This window comes from Pseudomyrmex gracilis, unplaced genomic scaffold, assembly GCF_002006095.1.
Source record: "Pseudomyrmex gracilis isolate BER0280 unplaced genomic scaffold, ASM200609v1 scaffold_188, whole genome shotgun sequence".
Taxonomy (NCBI): Eukaryota; Metazoa; Arthropoda; class Insecta; order Hymenoptera; family Formicidae; genus Pseudomyrmex; species Pseudomyrmex gracilis.
The window spans coordinates 285,897-309,709 of NW_018020772.1; the positions used below are offsets into that span (position 1 = coordinate 285,897).

Consider the following 23,813-nt stretch of genomic DNA (forward strand, 5'->3'; position numbering starts at 1 on the left):
TTAACTATTTTTTATTTTGACATCTTTTTTTTTTTTTTTTTTTTTTTTTACGGAAATTAGACGGTTCGGCCTTCGGGGGCTTTTGGGCGCCCGATGAAAACGGACTTTTTGTCCGCTCAGCGCTTTTCTGCGGGAGCAGCGATTTTGGACACTGGTTGGCTTCGTTCGCGAACGGAATACCAACGTCTCTGTATCCGCAGCGTCGAAAACGCCGATCGCGGATCAGCACCCGCGCGCGACAAAGTAGTAGAACCAGATATGCGGTCGGGCTTCGTTGAGTCCCCGAACGGACAGACCGCCGGCTCTGAATGCCGGCTATTCCGGATCGAATGGATCTGGCCGTATCGGCCTACCGCTAGGTATGAAGCCCCAATGGGAACTATCGGATCGAAGGGCCGATTTTCGGGTGACCGCGGCCGGTCACAACGCAGATGTCCGATGGATACTCTTGGATATCCCTTGGACACACACTCAAACGCGTGTCCCCGATATCCCGGAGTTTCGGAGATATTTGTTTGTGTCGCTATTCGTACGCGTGAAGCCGCATTTTATATGAAAGGTCGAAGGGGAGAAGACACACATGGGAACACACATGGGAAAATCTTTGCTTAAATAAGTCATGTAACGTAAATCACAAAGTTAATTCGTTATGTACACCGATTACTTATGAACGAAGAGAAAACGTTTTTCATAATGTAACATAAATATTTTTGTGTTATTCGTTTTCTTTTTGAATTTGTATTTTTGTAATTATGAAAAGATGAGTGTATGTAGCTTCAGGAATTTTTTGAATGAACAAATGAATTTTTTGGCTGTTGAAGCAAAACACAGTTTTTTTTAAGTGTGTATTTATTTTAATCCGTTTGTTAAAAAACTATAGCATAAACGTTTTCAACCTTTCAATTAGGTCCTTATCAAATGCATGTCTACAAAGAATTAAGATAGAATCCGATAAATGAAATTTGAAAAAAATTTTTAATTAAGAATAAAACGCAGAATAAAACAATATACAAAAGTCACTTACAAAAATCTTAGCTATTATAACGTCGCTGAGTGCTGATCGTGGATGTCCATGTTGTATTCACTCTTGTAAAGTGTTGGTCGGGACGGCTTGTGCAACATGGACATCCACGATCAGCACTCAGCGACGTAGCTAAGATTTTTGTAAGTGACTTTTGTATATTGTTTTATTCTGCGATTCTTAATTAAAACTTTTTTTCAAATTTTATTTATCGGATTCCATCTTAATTCTTTGTAGACACGCATTTGATAAGGACCTAATTGAAAGGTTGAAAACGTTTATGCTATAGTTTTTTAACAAACGGATTAAAATAAATACACACTCCAAAAAAAACTGTGTTTTGCTTCAACAGCCAAAAAATTCATTTGTTCGTTGTATTTTTGTATTTTTCGAATTAAGCGACTAAATAAAATCGCGATATTTTGAGAATATAAGAAATCGATTTACTTACGGCGCGACCGGAAATTTTTTACGAGACCAAACCAAAAAAGCATTATCCAACAACGCTGACGTTGTTTGTTATCCTAGCTGAAACCAAGAAAAAAGCGAATACACCGGATACATACATTAGTCAGTGCTTCGATGAGAACATTCCGTAATCTGAATATTGCAAGACGCCTCGGATGCCGGCGGATGCCCCCAAGAATAACCACCGGATATCTGCGCCGCTGTGGGAGAGGAAGCGACCCTCGGCGACCGCTATATGTCTCTCTCGAAAGTGGAAACAGCCGGGCGACGATGTCGGCCGGAAGATTACGGCGAATATAGCGGCGGCCGCGATGTTTCGAATGAAAATGGATATTGATTTTCGCGGTTAGCGCGCGCGACTCCGTGAAACGAGCTCGCGGATCTTCGGGAAGAGAGAGAAGAGGAGGTGGTCAGTAGTAGAGGCGTTGTCTTCGCGGCTCTTTTGTCTTCTAGGAGAGCGAAGCGGATCGAACGTGGCAAAAGGAGCGGAGGAAGACGCGCGTTTAAAAGCAACAGGCTGGCTGCTGTCTCGCCGCGACTCGTTGCACATCCTCGTCAAGTTCTGTCGGATTCTTCTCGGAACTCGGTTAAGAAGAAGATTTTTCGGTCGCGATTTAAGCGAAGCGAGGTTTTCTTTTGTTTTTGTTTTTTTTTTTCCGACAGAAAGAGGGCCGCCTGGAAATTTCCTCTTTGTCGCGCATCCGTCGCGCATCCGTCGCGCTTGTTTACCCCTCGGCTGCGGCGGGTTTACGTTTTTCGCCTTCCCCCCTACCCCCGTTCTTTCTATTCGACGAGCACCGCGGCAAAACGAGTCTCGAACAAAGTCTCGACACGAGAGTAGATTCGCGGCAATTTATGTTTTTCACGTTTGTGCGCGTTTTTAAAGCGTTATTTTTATCAGGGGAATTTAATGGAATTTGTCTTGCAATTGTAAAAACTAGTTGAATTTTATTTTGTTTTGTTATTTTGTTTTTTGTTTTATTATTATTTATTATATGTATTTTTTATTTTAATTTAAGAAAAAAAAAAAAAAAAAAAGAAAAAACACGATGCGCTAAATGGCTTTTGTAACTAAATGGCTTGATTATTTTATTCGCACCGCGTATAAAATATTGCGAGATAATTGTAATACGAAACACATTGCAAAATGACGTGCGCTGCGCGCGCCAGTTAAATATTTCCGTATATTTGTTAATTATCAAGATCAAGTGAGCTAATTGAGAAATAACGCGGAGAAAATGAGAGATAACACACAATGATTTCGCAATAATAAGAAGATTAAGAGTTCATTAAATTGTTCACGAGAGGATTACAGATATATTGATTTTAAACGTAATGGAATCATATCTCGGAGAGTGATTAAAAATTCGATTCCTCGTTGTTTTATTCGGTGACGCGCAATTGAGAATCTCTCAATTATTACCTCACTTAACGTTTTTATATGTTCGCGAAAACGACAGGTAGCGGCGGCGAACTGTGTCGCGCGCTTCGAAATTTACATGCAGTCTTCGAACATTTATGTGTGTTACGTCTATTCAATAACGATTTGCGTAATTTAAGTTTTCACGTATATAAGCGCGCGCGCGCCTGTAGCTCCTGCCAAGTCGACCGTCTTCCAACTGCCTTCTGGCTGCAATTCAGTTTGTCTCCACACGAAGAGGAAAAAGAGAAGGAGGCAAATTTTGCCGTTACACGTGAAGAATTTTCCTCTTCCGCAACCGTCGTCGCGCGCGACTATTTTTCGCATCGCTTCTTCGCGAACATTAAAGGACGTAAAAAAAAAAAAGTCCAGATTCGGAAAGCAATTGCGTGCGAGCAGCACGCACGAGCGCAGTCTCTCTCTCTCTCTCTCTCTCTCTCTCACTCTCTCAATAAATAATCATTGGGCGAGCAGATGCTATTTCGAAATGAGATCGTCAGTATCTTCCTCAGCAATAGACAGTTAATCTCGCTCGGTTCTATACACACCGCGGCATTTATTATGCATTTATTCCTCGTACGAGAGCAACTGCCTTGGCATCGCACGGAAGATCCGGAGCGTGAGTAAAATCCGAAGCGGGACGAAGAAGAAGAAGAAGCGCGCGCGCTCGCCGCGCTCGCGCAGCAACGAGAAGAGTCGTAATGTGCACGCTTGGGCGAAAACTCAAATTACGCGAGGTCGTTATTGAATAGATGCAAGCGCGCGGTTCGCTAACGGCGGGGGAATAAAGTCGGAATCGGAGCGTGAGGACTCTCTCTCTCTCTCTCTCTCTTTCTCTCTGCGCGCCCTCCCGTCGTCGTTGCTTGGCCGTTACGTCGAAATCGCTCGTCTTCGAACCGCGCCAATTTCTTCGACTTTAAACACCGAGCGTAACGACCGTAGGGAGAAGCCAACCATCGAGTCGCAGTCAGTTTGATGGACGAAAATTCGAACGATCTCGCGAAAATCGGCGATCTCTGGCATCTCGCTCCTTATCGTTCGATCGACTCTCAAGTTTCTCTCGGCTCTTTCTCTCTTATTATCTCTCTCTCTCTCTCTCTCTGTCTTTCTCTCCCAACTGATCCTGTTCTCTTCTTCGTCTTTTCCACCCCTTCTCTCGGCTTCTTGCGCCACGATTTCCAGCTCCAATTTCGCATCGGTGGTGGCTCCTCCGTCTCGATCCTCCATGTTGGGAGACTCTCTTCTCTTTTCTATCTTTCTCTCTCCGCGTCTCTCTGTCTCAATCTGCAGTCGATTTTCTCGTGCACCGACCCAATTTCCCAGGCCGGCACGGGCAATTTAACACGGGGGTCTTCCCTCTACTTCGCCATGCCAGATTGGCGGAAGACCACTTTTTCAGTGCCTATCGCGGGGGGATAAGGGTCAGAACCGATTTTTAAGAGCGCCGCAGAGCGCAGCAGCGGGTCCTACCAGCGGACGTCACGGTAATCGGAGGGGGAGGCGGTCTATAAACGAGATCTCTCCCCCCCCTTCCCCCCGCGCTCTCATAAAAAATTCTCTCCCGAGCGAGCGTTTAAACAAGTACGATGGCGATTGCTGCAACGTGAGCGCAATGTATGTAATTTCAAACGGTTTGAATTAAATTGGCTTAACTCTCATTTACTCGCTTTTCGTAAAAGCTTATAAATGTTACACGTGTTGTTTATGAAACAGAGACGGAAAGAAAGACAGACACGGAATAAACGTAATGCTACGTTATAACGTTTTCTACGTCATGTCCTTTCGCGTGAAAAGAAAAAAAAAAAAGGAAATATTTTTCTCTCTTTAAACAAAAATACGTTTCAAAGAAAAATAGTTTTTTTTTTTTTTTTTTCTTCCAGTTTGTCTCTCTTCGGTATACGCGTAAAATTTTTTGTTTTTTTACATAACAAGTTTTCATTTATTTCTTTATGCGCGCCGCACATACACGCGCGCGCATAAAGTACGCTCCTCGCATCCGGCACGCGCGCGCGCTATTCGAAACGGCGCGTTCGAAACGCGGCATTTCTACTTGATGTATATCTTTTAATATTTGTTGCGCACGCGAAACACTTTTGCGATATTCCGCGCGAGCTGCTACGTGACTACGTAAATTTGAAGTAACACGATCGACAAAATCGGCAAAAATGTTTTTCCGCATGTAGCGACCGCGCGTCGCTGGCGTATAAGCTTCGCGCGCGCGCGCAATTTCGATGACACTCGTATGGCGCGTGTATATTTGCTAAGTGAGGCGGCACTTACACATACCAGTGCGCACACACAATACACACACACGGAGAAAGCTCGTCGTTGTCAGGCAAATTACCATATTCCGCTGCTTCTTGCGCTACATGTTCTCGTGGGTTTGGCCCAGATTCTCTCTATCTCTCTCTCTCTTTCTACTTAATAAACAGAGCCTTTACTGTCTCGCGCGCGTGCTACGCGCGGTCTCCGCACTTGAATCCGGTTATCTTTTATTGCAGATTCCATCCCCCGCGTGACTCATCCTCCGACAACCGTCCCCGCATCCTCGATTTGTCTTCGGTACTCCCGACCGGTAGTCGCTCAACGTCCGCGAGTTTCTTTTTACTTTGTCGCGTCCGGGAACAAAAATCAGATTTTTACTTGGCGCGCGAAGTAAAAGAACTCTTTCTCGCGTGTCGTCGCGCGTTGTGTCGCTCGTTAGCGTTGTGACAACCACACGACGCGGCGACGTTACATTACCACGGATATTATTCGCGACGAAAGTCGATGGATATTCCGCGGCGTATATAGAGTCTCGCGTTGTATTGTACAATGTAACACGCGCGGGATCAAGAAGAAAAAGAAGAATAAACCCGGAGATAACACACACACATAGGACATTGTGCCATGCGGCGTTGTGTCGCATTTGCTTTCTATAAGCGCGTACATCGGCGCTTATCAAGTTTTCAGGCGGATAAGAAAGACGTGGCGAGCTTCGGTGAACTTCGTTGCGAGAGCATTTGTTCGCGCGGCCTGTGTATCGATCCTTGTGCGCGCGCGCGCGCGCGAGCGAGGATGTCGTGCGAATTAATAGATCCGCGGTATTTGTTCAGAGGATAACTGTAGCGAGCAAGGGAGAGAGAGAGTCCATTCACGCGGCGAGGGGAGTTGGTTTTCTGAATAGAATTAGCATAATCCGCTCCTCTCTAAACACTCTCCAAACCCGACCGAGAATCTCCAATCGGAGAATTATATTTGGTGTCTTAACGAGTTAAGGTCGGTTTATTCATTTTCCATTTTGGGAAACTCCGCGCGCGCGTCGGACGGCAAACGTACGTCGAGGCGAAATGGAATTTGCTCACGTTCTAATCAAAGACCGCGCAACACACACACACACACACACACACACGCAGAGAGCAAACACACGCGCTCTTTGGCAATGTCGAAGCTTAATTATCTTTATTGTTATCTATCTTCCGCCAACATTGCACGCTTATCTCTCGCGTCTACCGCGTCTTATTAAGACGTCCGCGCGCACGCGCTCGTAACACGTAAAAGAGAACGCATTCGTTTAAGTGTCTCGTCGTAACAAATCGCATCAAATTATATCTGAGCGATGGGACGTGACTTCGCGAATGGAAATGCCCGAGCGAAATAAAGAGAGAAAGAGAGAGAGAGAGAGAGAGAGAGAGAGAGAGAGAGAGCGTCGTGAAAAGTGAAGGGTCCAGTTGTAAGAGAGATGTAGCACCGTAAAGAAAAAGAGAAGGTTTTATATTGAGCGAGCCCAATGTTGTTGATGATGCACGTCCCGCGCCAACATCCTCTGTGACACAAAGAAAGAACGGGTCGAGGTAAAGCGTGGAACGTTTTATTCTCATGCAATCGTACTCGACTCGTTGATCGTCGAGCCGAGCGCATAGGAAATCGGGAAGGGAGAAAATCCCCGGGGAGAAAAGAATCGGATGTGTTTTTCACGCATAAAACTGTGAAATATATATCTCCGCGAGAAGACACACGCGCGCGCGCGCGCGCGCAGCGAATATCTCGTAAAACATAGTTGTGTGAAAATGTTTAATCTTGTGTGATAAAGAGATTAAAAAAGTGAGTAAACTGTGTGTAGCTAAAATAATATTTAAGAATTATAATGATGAAGAACGTCGCGCGCCGAGGTTGAGGTCAGGGTAATTATTTCGCGCAAATTGTACGGCGGGGGGGGGAGGGGGTTGAAACAACTATGAAAAGAGGAGGGCGAAACGCAACGGGTGAAAGAAAAATGTAACGCGCGAGAAGGAGAGAGGAAAGGCTTTGCGTAAAAGAGCCGTCGCTAAAAAGCGTTGCGAAGAACAGGCTGAAGCAACATCTGCAAGCCGTGAAATATTACGGCTATTTATTCAGTTCTTTTTAAGGCTATTCTCCAACCAATGAATATATCCGAAGTCTTTCTCTCGCCAAGACTTTTCCCGAGTCTTTACGCAATATCAATTTACCTCTTCAAGATCTTGAATCGCTTCTTCTTCTTCTTCTTCTTCTACTTCTACTTCTACTTCTACTTCTACTACTTCTTCTTGCCTCCTTTGTAATGGGAAGAAGTAACCAAGGCAACAAATCCTGAAAGACCAAAAATCTATTATTTCTCTCTTATGCGCAGCTTATTTTTGCCCCTTCAATGAAGACTAAACACAAGAAACTTTCTCCCTCTCGATACAACTTGAAGAAGAGAGAGACAGAGAGAGAGAGAGAGAGAGAGAGAGAGAGAGAGAGAGAGAGAGAGAGAGTTTCTGCCATTTATTGACAATTTGTAGAGCCCTCAGGACCAATGTCTACGGGACTTCGTATAGATAAGAACTTAGCGAACTGTATATAGTACTACTACTATCGAAAGCTCCCGCTAGATATCTGGTACAAACCAATATTACATGAAGTTATCGAGATGTATTATAAATTGATCCCGTGTATTATTCTGTTCCCACTGATATTCCATTCTATTCCGGGATGATTATTTATCACACTTTAGACAACTTTAATTCGCGACAGAACAAAGTTCGATTTTCGATGTCAATATTTAATTTCACACTTTGGGACACGAACGGTTGCGGTCAATTCTCGCGCAAAATCAATATCTCAGCTCTATTCTCAACACACAATTTTCATTTAGACCGTATAATAATTTTTTTAAAAAAAGTTAAAAAGTTGAGTTGTGTATTATAATAAAAAGAAATTCAAAGTATTGAGAAAAAAATCGCGAGAAAATCTTACTTTTCATTTGCGCGATCCACTTTGTTGAATCTTTGTTTCAGGGTGAGGGGGCATGTTGGTGTGTCGGCGGTTGCTGCTGATCGCAGCCGCGATCACAGCCTCGATCGAGGCTGGCTCGGCTAGTTACCACCCCGGTATCTCGTCGTCGGACTACTCCGGATACCCGAGCGGATACGCGGTCTACTCCGGCGCGACGTCACCCGAGTCCTCGTCCCTATCGTCGTCGTCGTCGTCGTCGTCGTCGTCGTCGTCGTCGTCGTCAGCGTCGAGCTCATCCTCGACATCCGGCCCGACATCTGAACCCGCCGTCAACCGCGGCGAACCGCTCTGTCGACCGTCCGAGTTCCAATGCGGCACCACCGGACATTGCGTCGCTCAGGACAAGTACTGCGACGGCGAGAATGACTGCGACGACAAGTCCGACGAGCCGAGATATTGTACTCGTGAGTATCTCTCCCTTCTCCGAAACGAACGTTCGAACAAAGCAAAAAACCGAAGGAGAGTTGTGTGAATCGAGATCCTTTCTCCGTTTCATCTGTGTGAAAAGACGGTCCTTTGTTATGGGCCGTTTAATTCGGAAAATAATGAATGACTTTATCCGGCTAATCAGTTCCCGAAAGGATTACGCGCTTTCCGCCACGATTTCTCTGATTAAGTTTGAATTTATTGCGGAATGGCGGCGTTGTGTGCCGGAGAAATTTATGAGAAATTTTGCGAACAAAAAAAATCAATGTTCTCTCTCTCGCGCTTAATCGAAAAAGCTTTGTGCAAATTTTGCGTCAAACACAATCAATTATTATTAACTGAATTATAGTTGAATATATATATTCACAGTAGACAAACTCGTTACCATAAAACGCGCAAAATATACGCGCGCGCGCGCGCGCGTGTGTGTGTGTTTATCTTTGAAAACCACACGTATGAAAAGTAGCGGAAAAATAATTGGAAATGTTGAGTTAAAGCGTGACCGCGTGTTTACCTCGTATATTCGCAATAGTACGAATTGTTGGCTTTATATTGTAAGCCATGGGACGCAAAGTTTTCGCTCATCCGAGCGAATAATAATGTTTTCGTGCCAGTAATTATTTAGCTATATTATCATTTTAGCTTAATTCATGTAAAAACCTTAACTATATATATTTTGTCAATTTATAAAACTCATTTATAAATACACACACATATATATATACGTACCTATATTAGCTCGCGTGCGTGATTTATATCATGACGTATGACGTGAAGTGACTAAATAAATTTTTTTATATAAAAACGAGCCATAATTCAAATGATTCGTCATCGGTATAATTAATAATTGTGTTATTTATTGTATATATAAAATTACATCGACATTTGCGCGCACAGTTCAAATATAATTACGTCGTATACAAATATCTATATATGATATTTTCCTCCGTTTGAATTTTTAATTTTCGATAATGTACGCGACACATTTCGCGGATCGAATTACAACATTGCAACGTATATATATATATATTCGTTCCGTTTCTTTACATGATTTTCAATCGCACACATTAAAATTTGTTCGCAAGCCTAAATGAGATAATTTATATGGAATAATTATTTGCGCGCAAATACACGCGACACGCGTGTGTGTTTTGTTTTCTTTCAATACTGAAAAACACACCAAACATATGTAGACGGAGAACAATAGATATATTGCAAATCTGACGAAATGCGATATGTAAAACTCATGAAAGCTAAAACGTTTGTCAATATTAAACTTATTACAAATTACATCACGCGCAATTGGTACTATAATATGTTGCAAATATTTAAAAAATAATATCTTAATAATAATCTTAATTGTATTAAAAAAACACTGATATCTATTTATCGCGTTGCACAATCCGAAAGAGGTATTTACACACTCGAGATTTATTTTTCGATTGCAGTAATTGCGCAGTAAAAAATATTTCAATAATCTTTCGACCGAATCTACTCTCTTTTTTTTTTTTTTACGAAAAAACGCAATAGAGTGATTAAAAGTTTAATACACATTTTGGTTTCGAATAAAAACAATTTTATTTTATTACAAAATTCAATTAAAAATATAACAGAATATTATAGTATATTTCAGATACATAATTTTTACTTGTAAAACACGAAGCATTTCAGTTTGAAATCGGATCGCTTTGATGTGTTCTCTGAACATATATCCCGGGCATGAATAAAACAACTCCCTTTCGGATGTTATTTTGTCACGTCGCGTTTCAACACAAAACAAATGTGTGTACAATATTACCTGCCGCGCAGTTAATTTTTTTTTTTTTTCCCCCCGCTCGCGCGATTGTCGCACGATAAAAACATTCCAGCTTGCAATCGGACGTTGTACGGTGACGTCGGTCGGACCTACCGGGTGGAGATACGCCGGCCGAGGGAGGATCGACTGCCATTCCTGTGTCACCTCAACTTCACTGCCGCCGGGGCCGATCTTGGGGATCTAGTTCAGGTTGGACATAGAAGTGATGTAGTTGTAGAAAATAATGCTGACTTGGTGCGCCCGACCCAGCGCGGGAGCAGCTGTCACGGAGCAGACAGCGGGCTGTGCGACCCGCGTCGCGCCGGGATAATAATTTATATCTTCCCGGGCTTTCACGATTCTTATCGCGTTTATTGGCGAAATTAAATCAGCTCCCGCGCTGAGTAAACACCTCGTCCCGCCGCCATCATGGAATATGCTTACTCGTCGGATCCTCGGTCGGATCCGAGAGCTATACAGTTTCTGTCAGAAAGTCCTACTTCCGACCTCCGGTTGTTATTGATGTATCGATTTTATTATATATATATATATATATATCTCTCTTTTTGAAATCATTACTGAACTCCTGTTTTGTTAGCGATATATAATACTCGCGATTGAAAATACGAAGCAGATTTTTTTACGCCATAATAATGATAAAAAAAAAAAAAAACAATAGATACTTTCACAGTCAAAACAATTAAAATAATATAATAACATTTATTATCGAGAAGCCAAAAAGTTTGTTCAACTAATTTTACGTTGCACGAGAATAACACGGAATGTATACGTAAAACTTTTCTATCTATTATGAAAACTTTTATAAGAGAGGGTGAAAGATAATTTTTCGATTTTTTTTTTGGAATATTGCACACGTAATAATACGATCTTTCTTTTTCATATAAAACTGTCTTTTCCATATAAACTGCTTGCTCGGATGGATCCTCCTGTTTCATATGCACATATTTCTCGCTCTATTACGGACGTTATTACGAAACCAAAGCGTAATGCTGTAAGGATAATTAACGGGGATTATAATAGAAATATTCGCTTTTATTGCGAAAAGTTGGTGATAACTGCGCGCTCCAACTTTTTATCTTTAGTTTTATTTCCAACACACAAAAACCGACAGTGGCCTGGCGCCACTGTCGGTTTTTGCGCGCGCGGATATTCGCCGGCCTCATAACTTTTAGAATATAACGCTCCCCCCGGTGTTACAGTTAACTTTTGATACCTTCACGGTCGGCCGCTTTCAATCCTTCACGTCGGAAGGATGTCCAGATGGTTTCATGACTATTCGCGAGGAAGGTCGTCCCGCAACGGGAGGACAATGGTGCGGCAGCGCATGGGGCTATACCGTTTATTACAGCGAAACTCCTTCCATCAATCTGACTTTATATTTACTACGTTTATCAGAGCAGGTAAGACATTGGCCGCGACATAGCCCCGGGGGAAGGGGCAATGTGTGTGCGTTCTGACTTTTTTTTTTCCCCTCCGCAATTTCGCTCTGCGACAACGTGAAACGAGCACGTTTACACTTTTAATGAAAGTTGTCTGGGTTGTGTTACGGCTGACACAACAACCCACTTAACGCGCTCTTCTTTTTTCTCCCGAAGAGCTATCATTAACGTCCCGATCCTTTATAAATAATAAAGCTATCGAACTACGAATTGTTGATAAAAAAAAAAAGATGTGTCTGTCTCAAAACGTGAGAGAGACGTTTAATAAATTGCCAAAGTGGAGTTATTTCTTCGAAAGTTCTTTTTTCCTCGTGTGTTTGTTTTTTTTTCTCGAAAACGTCCAACGAGACATAAAAAGAAACGTTACGATCGTGTTACGGACCGCGACACAATTTCGCGAAATTTTTCTGTCTCAGGGTATTGGCTACAACTTCGACTTCAAACTGTCGTACAAGTTCCTGAGAAGAAGCGAGGCTCATCTCAGATACGGGAACAGCAGTATGTCCACATGGCGCGGCGAGCTGGTGAACGGCACGTATTGCGATCGCGTTCTCACCAAATGCGATACCAGAGCTTGCCGGCTGCAGTCGCCGAATTATCCCGGAGTTTACCCCAGGAATGTCACTTGCTACTATCGGGTGGAGCAAAACCGCGCGCCACTAGGTCATCGTGCTCTGCTTGCCGTTAGTCAACGGAACAGTCACAAGATACACATCAAGGACCAGGTCGTCAAGTACGACAGGAGTCAGCGAGTGTTGAGGTAGAAATTGACGATACTTAATTAAAACACACACAAAAAATTGTTGCATTTCTCAAAGAGTCAACACACACAGAAGTTAATAAAAAAAAAAAAAAAAAAAAAACTGTTAATAATTTCGCGCGAAATCATCTCCGCGCGTATTTCTCTCGTGTAATATAAGAGAAAAATCTAGAAATGAAAGAAAAACAACACACACACACACACACACACACACAGAGAGAGAGAAGAGAAAAATAAACGCGAGCGAGAAAAAAATGTAGATAACTCGGAGAGTAAATCTCCAAGTAAAATTCGCGTGCTTTTCAAGGGTGTGGGATCAGTGCAACGTCGTGCAAGATTACTTGACGGTTTATGACGGAGGTTCAACCTCAGACCGAGTGCTTGTAAGACTGTGTGGAGGAGATGCGGTGCCAGACATCGTCAGCAGTCACAATACGATGTTGCTGGAGTTTCATACATCTCCGTACGACAATCCGTTTCATCCAGTTCCATTATCTTTCCTTCCAGGATTTGAGCTCGAAGTTCAGGTACCGGATACATTTTATTTATATACAAATCACCACGTAAAATTGAAAAAAAATAAAACCTAAAAAATAAAAAATTATTTACACTATAAAAATAAAAAATTATTTACAACTATAGATAACAATATATAAAATAAAATATGAAAAATATATAAAATGAAAATAAATAAATATATATATAGTATAAATATATAAATATATAAATATATAATAAATATATATATATTCGGGTCATGAGAACCGTTCGCTAGGTGTTGTGCGTAAATTATACGTGTATATATATACATATATACGTGTTCACGTGTAAATTTTTACACGTGAAATTCGAATTGTAATAACAATTCTAAAATTCATATAGGATGCTATACTTGCATCTCATATATGAGAAATCCCAAATACCCCCTAATTGAAATTAAATTTATATTGCGAAAAAAACTTCTTATTGATAAATATATAAATATACATAAATATATAATATATATATAGTAAATATATATAAATATAAATATAAATATATATATATATATAGTATAAAAAAATATACATATATAATATACGTATGTGTCATTATTGAGAAATTTTTTTTATATGTTACGCATTTTCGCGTGGATGTGCAGGTGATTTTTGTCGACGAGAAATCTCGGAGCTTCGTAAAGGAAAACGACAACTGCGATTTTTATATATCCGGTGACGAAAATTCGTCGGGCATTTTGGAAAATCCTAAACACTCCTTACCGCCGAACACCACCTGCCGTTATCACTTCCAAGGAAAGCTCAATGAGATTGTTTGGTTGTCGTTCGTTAAATATTACGCCGCCACTGTGGAAGCTGCCGCGAGTATTGACACTGCCTCTGATTGCAACGCGAAGCTTCTAATATGGGACGGCGATATCACGGTAGACAAGCTCACCGCCAGTCGTAAAGTACGTATCGATCGCATCTTCTTTGAAATTTGCGTTAAAAAAGAAATATTAAAACGATATATATCTTACTTTTGCGAATGTGTACACGTTGTGCAAAAGTGTAATCCTTGTGAACTATTTATCATATTTCATTCAATTAATATCATCATAACTTTTGCTTTAAAACGTTAAAATCCATATATTATGTGTTGCGAATATTGTTTGAAGAGATGTTTTATATAAGTTGTACGTACAATGCGAGGAATGCCGCGTGTTGCTTAATTATATTGAAAACGCTCGACATTCCATACTCTGAAAGCAAACCCGCGCAATAATAACTGTTTGCAGAACGTTACACTGATGGGACAGTTTTGCAAGGACGACATACCGCGACTCTGCGACCACAGTTTGTTGCGCAACAGCAGCCGCCACACGCGGCCTTGCAGCCTAGCCGAGAGTTACGTGTCAACCGGTCGCGATCTCACCCTGGAGCACGTATTGCGTCAGGGTAGCGCGCTTTATCCGATCAGTTTCGTGCTGCGTTACGAGTTCGTGCACGAGGCCATTTCGTGTAACCACGTGTTCACCACGGCGTCGTCGGCGTCATCCACGTCTTCCACGTCGCCGATGTCGTCGTCCTCATCGTCCTCGTCCATGTCGTCCAACGCCGGCAAATTTGCCTCGCCTAAGAGCGTGTTCTTCTACGGTCGCGGCGGGTCGCAGAATCTCAGCTGCGTTTATCGATTCGAGGCCGAGCCCGATCACAAGATAGAACTGACCATTGTCAAGGCCTCTTTCGGCGGCAAGAACTGTGCGTCTTACGTGGACCCGCTCGTGAACCGATGGACGTGCGACCGCCGCATGGCGGACGTCAAGAAATCCGGCGTGGCGGATCTAGTTGTCGCCGAATACCCCTGGCAAGGAGTAGAACTCGTACGTGTGATAAAATGACACTCTTTTCTCTGCTGCGATATATTGTTTTATTTAAATCAATCGGATCAAATTTGTATTTTTTAAAATATGTTTCCAGATTCGCGATTGCCTGTGCGCGAACGTGACCGAGAAGTTGACCGTGCGGACTCTGACGTCGAATGTGGTGGAGGTCAGATTCGCCGTCACGCTCATGAACGTCACCCAGGATTATCGGGACTTCTTCTTCGAGGGCGAATACCGTTTCGTGCCGGTGGGCGCGGAGTCGAACGAGCACGGGTGCTCGTCGAGACTCGAGGAGAGACGGTTGCGCGGCACAAGCGGCGAGATCTCTCTCAGAAGTCCCTTGCCGCGGACGATACCCGGCGTGATCGCTGTAGAAGAGACCCTGGCGAACACGGAGGATCTCACGGCGACGCAGTGCGTGAACGTGCCGTGGATGATCGAGCCCGAGGACGCGCGCACCAACTTCCTGTACTTGAGAACCGCCGGCTACAGCATCACCTTGGACAACGTCGAGGACTGCACCACTCTGAATCGCATCATCGTGTACTCGGCCGCGAACACAAAGGAGCGAAGCGTGATCTGTCCGGAGGGTGGCGTCGACACGACCAGAACCGTCGACTTCTTCTCCGGCGGTTGGAATTACAGCGCGGTGAACGCGAGCGTGGCGATGGCGCAGCACGCGCGCAGCTTTGTCGTGGAATTTCTGCAGAGGGAACCCGGTTTCTACGCCGTCACGTGGCTCGCGATCTCCAAACGTTCGCCGAGCAACTACGCCAACGCGTTCGCCATATTACCGGCTGAGGATTGCCCGTACAGGTTTGTGTAATCTCACGCAATGAGATTTAAGTACGCGTTAAATTTCATTCAAAAGCGTGTTTTCAAAAATACGAAAACTTTGGTTTTCTCTCAGATGTCCGGAGATTCAGGCGTGCATCAGCGCGGTTCTTTGGTGCGACGGTTTGCGCCACTGTCCCTCGGGTTTCGACGAGGAAGAGGCCAACTGCTCCTATCGCTTCGGCGTGACGCTGTTGTACGTCGCGGTGGGCGCCGGCGCCCTTGGTTTGTTTCTGATCCTATTGCTTACCACCGGCTGCCTCAAGTACTGCCTGTACCGGCACAAGGCGCGCAAGAAAAAGAAGAACGTCGCACTGAACGTCAATCATCTCCACGTGAATCACACCCATCACAATAACGGTTTGACCGGCAGCCGGCTGAGCGGACGCTACAATCTGGCCACGCCCCAGGAGATGTACCTGGAGAATTACGGAAAGGACAGTATTTGTTGACAATACGCCATTGCCAATATCGAGACCACCGTGTGAATAGTCATGATTTTTAAATGCCTACCTCGCTCTGGCCCCAAACCCGCCCTCTCACCCCCCTCTCCTAACTGTTTCCCAACCATCTCCTCTGAGTAACGGACCGGAGTGTACGGCAGCCAGACACTCCCATCCCAGGACACATGCACACGTGTATACATACACACACGTACACGTACACGTACACACACACGTACACATATACATACTCTCGCAAGTAATCGTACGAAATCCCGTAGAATATGTATATCGAGAATCACATAGAAACGAGCGCACGAGATGTGCCCGATCATGCAACCAAATCTCGTTTCCCCTCTAATCGACTCATGACGATCGATTTGTTTCGGATACTCGAGCGAATCGCGACTCGGTTCGTTAAATCCAAGAGACAGAGAGTAATATACCCGTCGCGCGCGCGCGCGAAGACGGGATACCCCCGTACGAAAAGATCCTCCGCGGGGCACGTAATATATTCCCCCCCCCCCCGTACCCCTCGTGCGCTCGTGTATGTGGCATTTACGATAAACACCGCAGTATCATGGTAGGGTTTAGATTACACACGACTTAGGAGTATAAAAAAAAAGATAAAGAAGAAGAAGAGGAAGAAGAAAATAAACAAAGAGAATACGCGCGAGTGGACAAAGAGCGGCGAAATTGGCGTTTACGCATAACACAATGCTTTCTAAGAGACGTAGGTTTACGCTGTTTCCGTTGAGTGCACTTTCTGCGTCGGTTGTCGAGCGAAACGTCGTCGTAAACGCGAGAGGTGCGACGACGAAGGTAATGTGTGATCGAAGAAGAAAAACAAGAAGGTAGCGAAAGGGAGTAAGGAAGGAGCGTCTATATAGAGCGCGGGAGGAACGTTTCGGATAGCTCATGTGTGTGAATGACGAGAGATGCGATCGGCGAGAAGAGATATTCGGAGAATGTGGAGAAGTTGCGATAACGAGCGCGCGCGCGCGCACGAAAATGATATACACGCGTGAAGCCAGAGGCTGTGTTCGGGGGTTCTGAGTAAAAGCTGGAGTTGCATTCGCAACTCCTCCGATTGCGCGTTGCGCGATTCACGCCCGTCGATACTCACTCAGCTGTGCTTTTTTTTTCGTTCCTGCGAGATTCACGGGAGAAATCAACGGGAGGGAGTTATCCGCGATCGAGGTGTAATGCCGCAGCGTCTTACTGACCGCGGCGGATAACAATCTGTCCACGGCGACCGGTTGCGCGGGATCGCGCTTCGACACACCCCTGTCCTGGTTTAATCTTCCCATCTCGCGTTCAGATCACATCACCGGCTTACGGACGCTCAAGCCGGCGAGCTTGTCTCGCGTTAACTCTCGCGGTTGTGTTACTTCAAATTTTGCGGTCACCGCCACAATCAGAGATTACTATCATTTTTTATTTTATCGACTGTCTAGAATTTCGGCGATTAATTCGGGGGGTGGGGAGGCGATGAAAACGCGTTCTCTTCTTGAACTCTCCGTCGAATGATTTATGGAAGACAACACGTGCTACGTGCGTAGATAATTCCCTGCCGTGTAATCTAGTTTCGGTATCGATGCGCGTGACTCGAATGAGACGTAGGGTTAGCCCATGTGTAACTAATCGGATGCCAAAGGAGCGTGTAATCCTGTTACGCGAGTGTGTGTTGAGCAAACGCCATGAACGCGATCTCCGCGCGTTAGCCTGTTATAGACACTGTATATGCCGTGTGGGGTAAAGCGCGCGTCTAACGTACGTCTGTATGCTGTGATAGAAGTAAGCGTATCAACAATCGGAAGTAAATCTCTCTCTCTCTCTCGCGTGAGCCAACCCAAAGGTTGGCGTCGTAAACTCGCGTAACCTCGAAGTCACATCACCGAGAGATCAATGTGGAGATCAGGACGCGTCCCTGTCAACGCCAACGTCTTTCCTTTGACGATGTCGGTATCTTAACGCGGTCAAAACGTCGAAAAAAAGAAAAGAAAATACGCAACGCGGTCCAAACTCGAGATTGCGTTCACTCTCGTGACACTTTGAATGTAACGTGTATCGCTTAAACCAGGGAGAGAGTATTTGAAGGAAGAAGGTCCGGCGATGCGCAGATTTTGTAACAAACCGGATAACGTATCGGGTCGGAATGAATCAATGAAGCCAAAAAAAAAAAATAGAAAAAAAAAACAAGTTCGGCTTGCACGATGATAATCGAAGCACGGTGAAGTTTTTTTGGATACTTTTAGAAACGCGGAGAGAAAATGTTTGAGAAAAAAAAAAAAAAAGAATTGGACTCGATATCGTATCTCTATGAAATTGTTCTCGCGCGTGTGTTTGAAAAATTCAAATATATCACTGCCTCATTTGCGTGTCGCACTATTTTGCACGTGTGTACAAACGATCGCGGAATTATGGAATTTATTGCGATTCTCGCGCGCGACGTGGGGTGGAATTCTTCTGTTATTTTTGCAAAACTTTTATATATATACTTATATACATATATATATATATATAAATTTGCGTGACCCCCTCGTATGTCAAAGTTTAAACATTTCTGCGGGTAGAGTGTCGTGGTCGCGTTAAGATATCTTTCGCCAGTCTCATGAATTGCTCTGTGAATAATTCACCACCTAAAGGACATCGTCCTTACCCTACGAATATACTGCCGCAGTTATTATTTATTCATAAAGTTTTATAAGTCTCTTTCTACCCGGAATACGGAAAAACTGTCCGAGCATATGACATGTTCTATACGCTATAAAACATGGAATCCGATGCGAGTAATGTACCCGCTAGCGAATATAAAACGTATAGCGTGCATCAGAAGCGACGAATGGTGCGCGCGCGCAGTCACACACACACACACAAGTCACACATACATACACATGTGTACACACACACATGCCAAGCTCCTCGATGTGTTAACCGCGCGATTGCAATATTATATAAAAAAGACATGTTAAAATTTACTCTAACATATCGAAAGTTGGAAGTTAATTTAAGCGCGTCACACCGCATCTCTATCACTATCTAGCGAGACTGAACTTGAACTGTGGTAGCAATCATTCTCTACGAACGAGAGAGACGGAGGCAGAGAGGTTTCGGCCCTTTCGAAAAAAAAAAAAAAAAAACACTAAAGTTCTCTCCCCGTTTCTCCACCTTTTTGTATGGAAAAACACTCCGTCGAAAAAGAATGTTTCTCGTGAAATTTTTTATCATCCTCGAGTCGAGCGCGCGCGCGCGCGCGGTGATCCTTTTGCAGAGCTCTCACGATAAATCTGTCTATAAATAAATGAACACGTAAAGTCCTTCGTCGACGCGAAACCAACGTAATAAACATCGTGGGACGCATATGGGGGAGACCGTTTCTATTCACGGAGGATTTATCTTACCGGAGTATCTTTCTCAGCATGAAATGTCGATGTGACCCGGCTTTTGGAAACGCGCGGTAAAAGTTGTTTCGTGTAAGCGCGAGAGCGAGACGAATCAGAGCGCGCCGAGGCTAAAATTTTCTTTCCCGAAGACGGGAAAAGAAAAAACAATTCGAATTCGCGGAGTGTGCAAAGTCGTTAAAACGAACTTATTTGTACCATGCGACATCGTGAGTTACGACTCCATGTAGCGCTCAATCGGGAGAATGCGTCCTACGATTACGAAAAAAAAAATAAAATAAAATAAATATACTAATATGCATGTATGTAAGAAAACGTACACGAAAAACAATGCCGTAGCACAAACTGGCTCGCACACACACGTAGCTAAAAAGAAAAAAACAAAAAAAAAGTGAATGGTAAAGAGTTTTGAATCAAAGAGGCCTTGATTCAACGACGTTTCTAAGCAAGTATTACGCGTTACACGATGTATTGTAATCCCGTGTTTATAATTTTAATAAAATACCATCGCGTTAAAAAAAAAAAAAAAAAAAAAAAAAAAAAATCCAGCAGATCAACCGTCGAACGTGTGCGTTCATTGATTTTTTTATCCGTTTTTTTTTTTTTTTATTTCCTAGAAAGAGATTCTATATGTTTTATCTGGATGCGAACAGCGACTGTAACCAAAAAAAAATTGTTGTTGGAATTTTATTTAAAATTATATATATTTTGTTAATTTTAATTTCACTAACACCCTTCTCTCATAACACACACGCAAAATATTTATTAAATTTATTATTTGCAAGTAAAATTAATCTCCCACATGTTAACATACCTTGAAGAAAATATGTGTGTTACATATTTACGTATGTCAGAAAAAAAATATGATTATTATATAAAAATATTTGAAATAACAAAAATCTCGTAATAATTTTTATTTTCGTCCAATCAAGTATTTTCTGCGTGCGTCGGAATTTTCTCATACAAAGTTATTTCAATTAAAAGTTCAACACACGTTTTTTGCAAAATTAGAAATGTCACATTTAACAATTCTCTTTACACTTATCATACATAAAATATTTAAAGAAATAATTATTTCATAAATAAAAAATTAATTTTCTGTATACATATAAAACACAGAAAAGCTCCGACTTTAAAATAAAACGTTTTTTCTTTTTTTCACTCTCTACATCTCTTTGATCAACAATAAAAAAAAAAAAAAAAAGTGTATTCGCTTCGCTTCTGTTCGCGCAACGCGATATAAATTCACGCCGAACGAGATGCGGCATATTTCGTCGCGATGACATCGTAGCGCCGCTCGATGACAACGCGTTCCTACGTTGTTTGTCTCCCCCCTCACCCTGACGTTTCCCACCCGTCAATTTTCCGTAGGGCGAAGAATGTAAAACCGCGTTCTCTTGCCCCGTGTGTAACACACAACACACACACAACACACTCCCGACATATTTATCGGTGCCGTGATCTCGATGAAATATTCATCACGTCGCGGGCTCAACGCAGGTGCCAACGTAAAGAAGGGCTCCTCGAATGTCCGGCGGAAGCGCATCGTTCACCGACACGGCGATACAGGTCAGACTGGAACCACCGCGATCGCTGCACGGTGTCGAGGATGCCGATGTCATTTGGGACACGATTACGCGACGATTTCCAAATGCGGCGCCGCTTCTCTGCGAGATGGAAACGGTGATCGAACGGGCGGAGGATCTGCTGCGGCAACTCAAAACGCCCTGCGCCGAGGAAAGCGGTACGAGCGGTACTCTTCCTCGTCATGATGCGCGTCACGACGCGAAGAAAGATTTATCCGAATCTACTCCGAGTGGATTCGTTTTTGTGCGTATCGCGGTCTCTCTCTCTCTCTCTCTCAAACAATTCTTCAATTCTCTTATCTGAAATTTCTTTGAAATTTCCGTAATTTAAAAAAGTACGTCATAATTTGCACAAAAAAAACACATCGCAAAATTCGCATTAAACTCGAAATTAATGATTAATGATTAGTAACGGGGATAATTCAATTATGCAAAACAAATTGTGCATTCATCCGTCCACTTTGCTCTAGCCTCATTATCAGATCCATTAAATTAATAGTAGGTACACATAATAGTTATACCGGGGGGAACACACGCCAAATGATTTATTCATGAGGAAAATTTATCTTTCATCGAACTGTGTGTGCGAGCTATATATACGTATATAGCTCGACGACCTACATGTTCATGTATCTTTTCAATTATATCGCGAGCTTATTACTCGCCACGATAATCCTTTCTGTTTGACTTTTGTATGAACCGTTCCCCCTCCCTCGCTCCTTCTCCCCCCTCCCCCCCCCACGAGTTTAATAATTAACAGTTTTCACTTAAACACATTTGCGGCGTAAGCTGATTTCGGTACAATCCGCTGCGTGCTTCCTCCGCTCACACAATTAATCGCAACGCTATTTATCGCATATTATACGCGACCGATTACGGTCCTTGAAACCGCGTATGAGTGAAATTTCTCAATAAAGGGAAAATATTCTAAATCTCTGAAATTTTTAAACTAAAGTTTACGTCAGGGTGATATATTGTATAACTCAAGAGAAATAAAAAGACAAAGAGAAAGAGAGAGAGAGGCTGATGTATATATACACGGTCTGATACTCACTTGATATTGCAGACACGTCTAGCTCGTTTCACACACCGGATTCGCGGGAATCCAACGTCACGATTTCGTCTGATATGGAATCGTTTACCGAGGAAACAAATGTAGGTAGAGAAATCCTGCGTTCTCCGATATTCCGTTATTACATGCCGTTTCCGCGTGTAATAAAAAAAAAAAAAAAAAGATCCATTTCCCAAGGTACCAAAACATCCACCGGAAATCATCACAAACGTCGGAACGCAACTCGTAGCTCGCGAACGGCAAGAGGATCCTCGCAGCGAACAATCAGTTCGGTGCGAAACGGAATATCCCGATCGGGAAGGATATCATTCGTCCCCCAAATTCGATGAAGTCGTTCAACATTTCGAAACGAGTTCGGCAAATAAATGTGAGGATTCCCGAGGGGAATCAGGCGCGGATGTAACGGATTGTAGCGATAAGGGAATCGTCGTCGCCAGTTCCGAGGAAAGTGAGTGAGAGAAGAGCAAGCATATTTCGAAAAAAAAATATATTTATATATATAATACTCCGCTGTATAAGAACTCGCTGATATCCGAGGTGAAAATTTACGACGATGCAGGATTAATGGCGAGGATAGCGGAGCAGAACAGTCTGGAAGGATGGACGAAAGTGGCCGATAACGTGTTGCAAGAGTGGCGAGACAATGTGGGAGACGATACTACTGGCAGTATGTATATAAACTGTATCTTGTCAAACAAACAGCGCAACACTGAGATATAACTCGGAAATGTGCTTTAATCACTTCAGACGATTCGGAAACTCGAGCGAGCGCAAACAGAAATACAGCTGATTGTTTGTCGGCAGTCAACAAAGGCAAAACTGAGAATACCGATGACGTAAAGGTTGCAAAGACGAATTTACAGGTATCATCATCAGCACGTTTGTGTGTGTGTGTGTGTTTACACATCTCTGCGGTAAATTCTTAAAATAAAACGCATATCATGGCGCAAGTTTACAAACAGTTAAATTTCTGAAATGAAATGAAACAATTCTAATTCTCAACGAACGGAAACGGGTCGTTTTTGTCTGGAGCAAAATTACTTTCTGAAGAAAGTAATTTTCTTGTTGCGTCATATTTGCTAAAAATTATCAATTAAAACTTTTTTTTTCACTAAATTTAATAACGGTGTCTTAAAATAGACAGTTTAAAGAGTATATACACATTGTTTTTCAGATTTGTTTCAGAAATATTTAATATTTTTAACATCAGATTCACCAGACCAGTCATTTTGACTGGTCGTGCAATTTCAATTCAAAACTTTTTACCGCATGTAATATTTGCTTTCCGAAATGATGTTATGACTTTTGTAGCTATAAGTAGAGAATACATTTTATGAACTTAATGTTACTTTATATATATTCGTAACAAATATATTTTTTGTATTTTTTAATACACCGAAAAAATTGTATTCTTGTTTTGAGGATATCCCACTTACTTTAAGTATATTTTATACTAAAATAGGCGCCAAGAAGAGTTTCTTATTT

The 23,813-nt window shown here is 42.8% G+C and overlaps 2 protein-coding genes across 3 annotated transcripts in view; both read left to right on the plus strand.

Moving 5' to 3' along the window:
* Nucleotides 1–8,406: 8,406 nt before the first annotated feature.
* On the plus strand, nt 8,407–17,245 carry LOC109858108 (the record flags this gene model as incomplete). The annotated part of the gene is made up of 9 exons (XM_020435035.1): nt 8,407–8,590; nt 10,481–10,617; nt 11,628–11,828; nt 12,284–12,627; nt 12,935–13,154; nt 13,769–14,074; nt 14,402–14,986; nt 15,084–15,805; nt 15,900–17,245. Coding segments are annotated over 9 exons (3,075 nt in total), but the record flags the coding sequence as incomplete, so codon positions are not given.
* Nucleotides 17,246–20,967: 3,722 nt separating this feature from the next.
* LOC109858101 overlaps nt 20,968–23,813 on the plus strand; it is a 4,740-nt gene continuing 1,894 nt past the window's right edge. For both annotated transcript variants that reach the window (XM_020435015.1, XM_020435016.1), the window contains exons 1-5: nt 20,968–21,414; nt 22,323–22,411; nt 22,506–22,776; nt 22,888–22,995; nt 23,076–23,191. In XM_020435015.1, the coding sequence (XP_020290604.1) occupies nt 21,198–21,414; nt 22,323–22,411; nt 22,506–22,776; nt 22,888–22,995; nt 23,076–23,191 (801 nt within the window). In that variant the 5' untranslated portion in view covers nt 20,968–21,197. The remainder of the gene's footprint in view (nt 21,415–22,322; nt 22,412–22,505; nt 22,777–22,887; nt 22,996–23,075; nt 23,192–23,813) is intronic.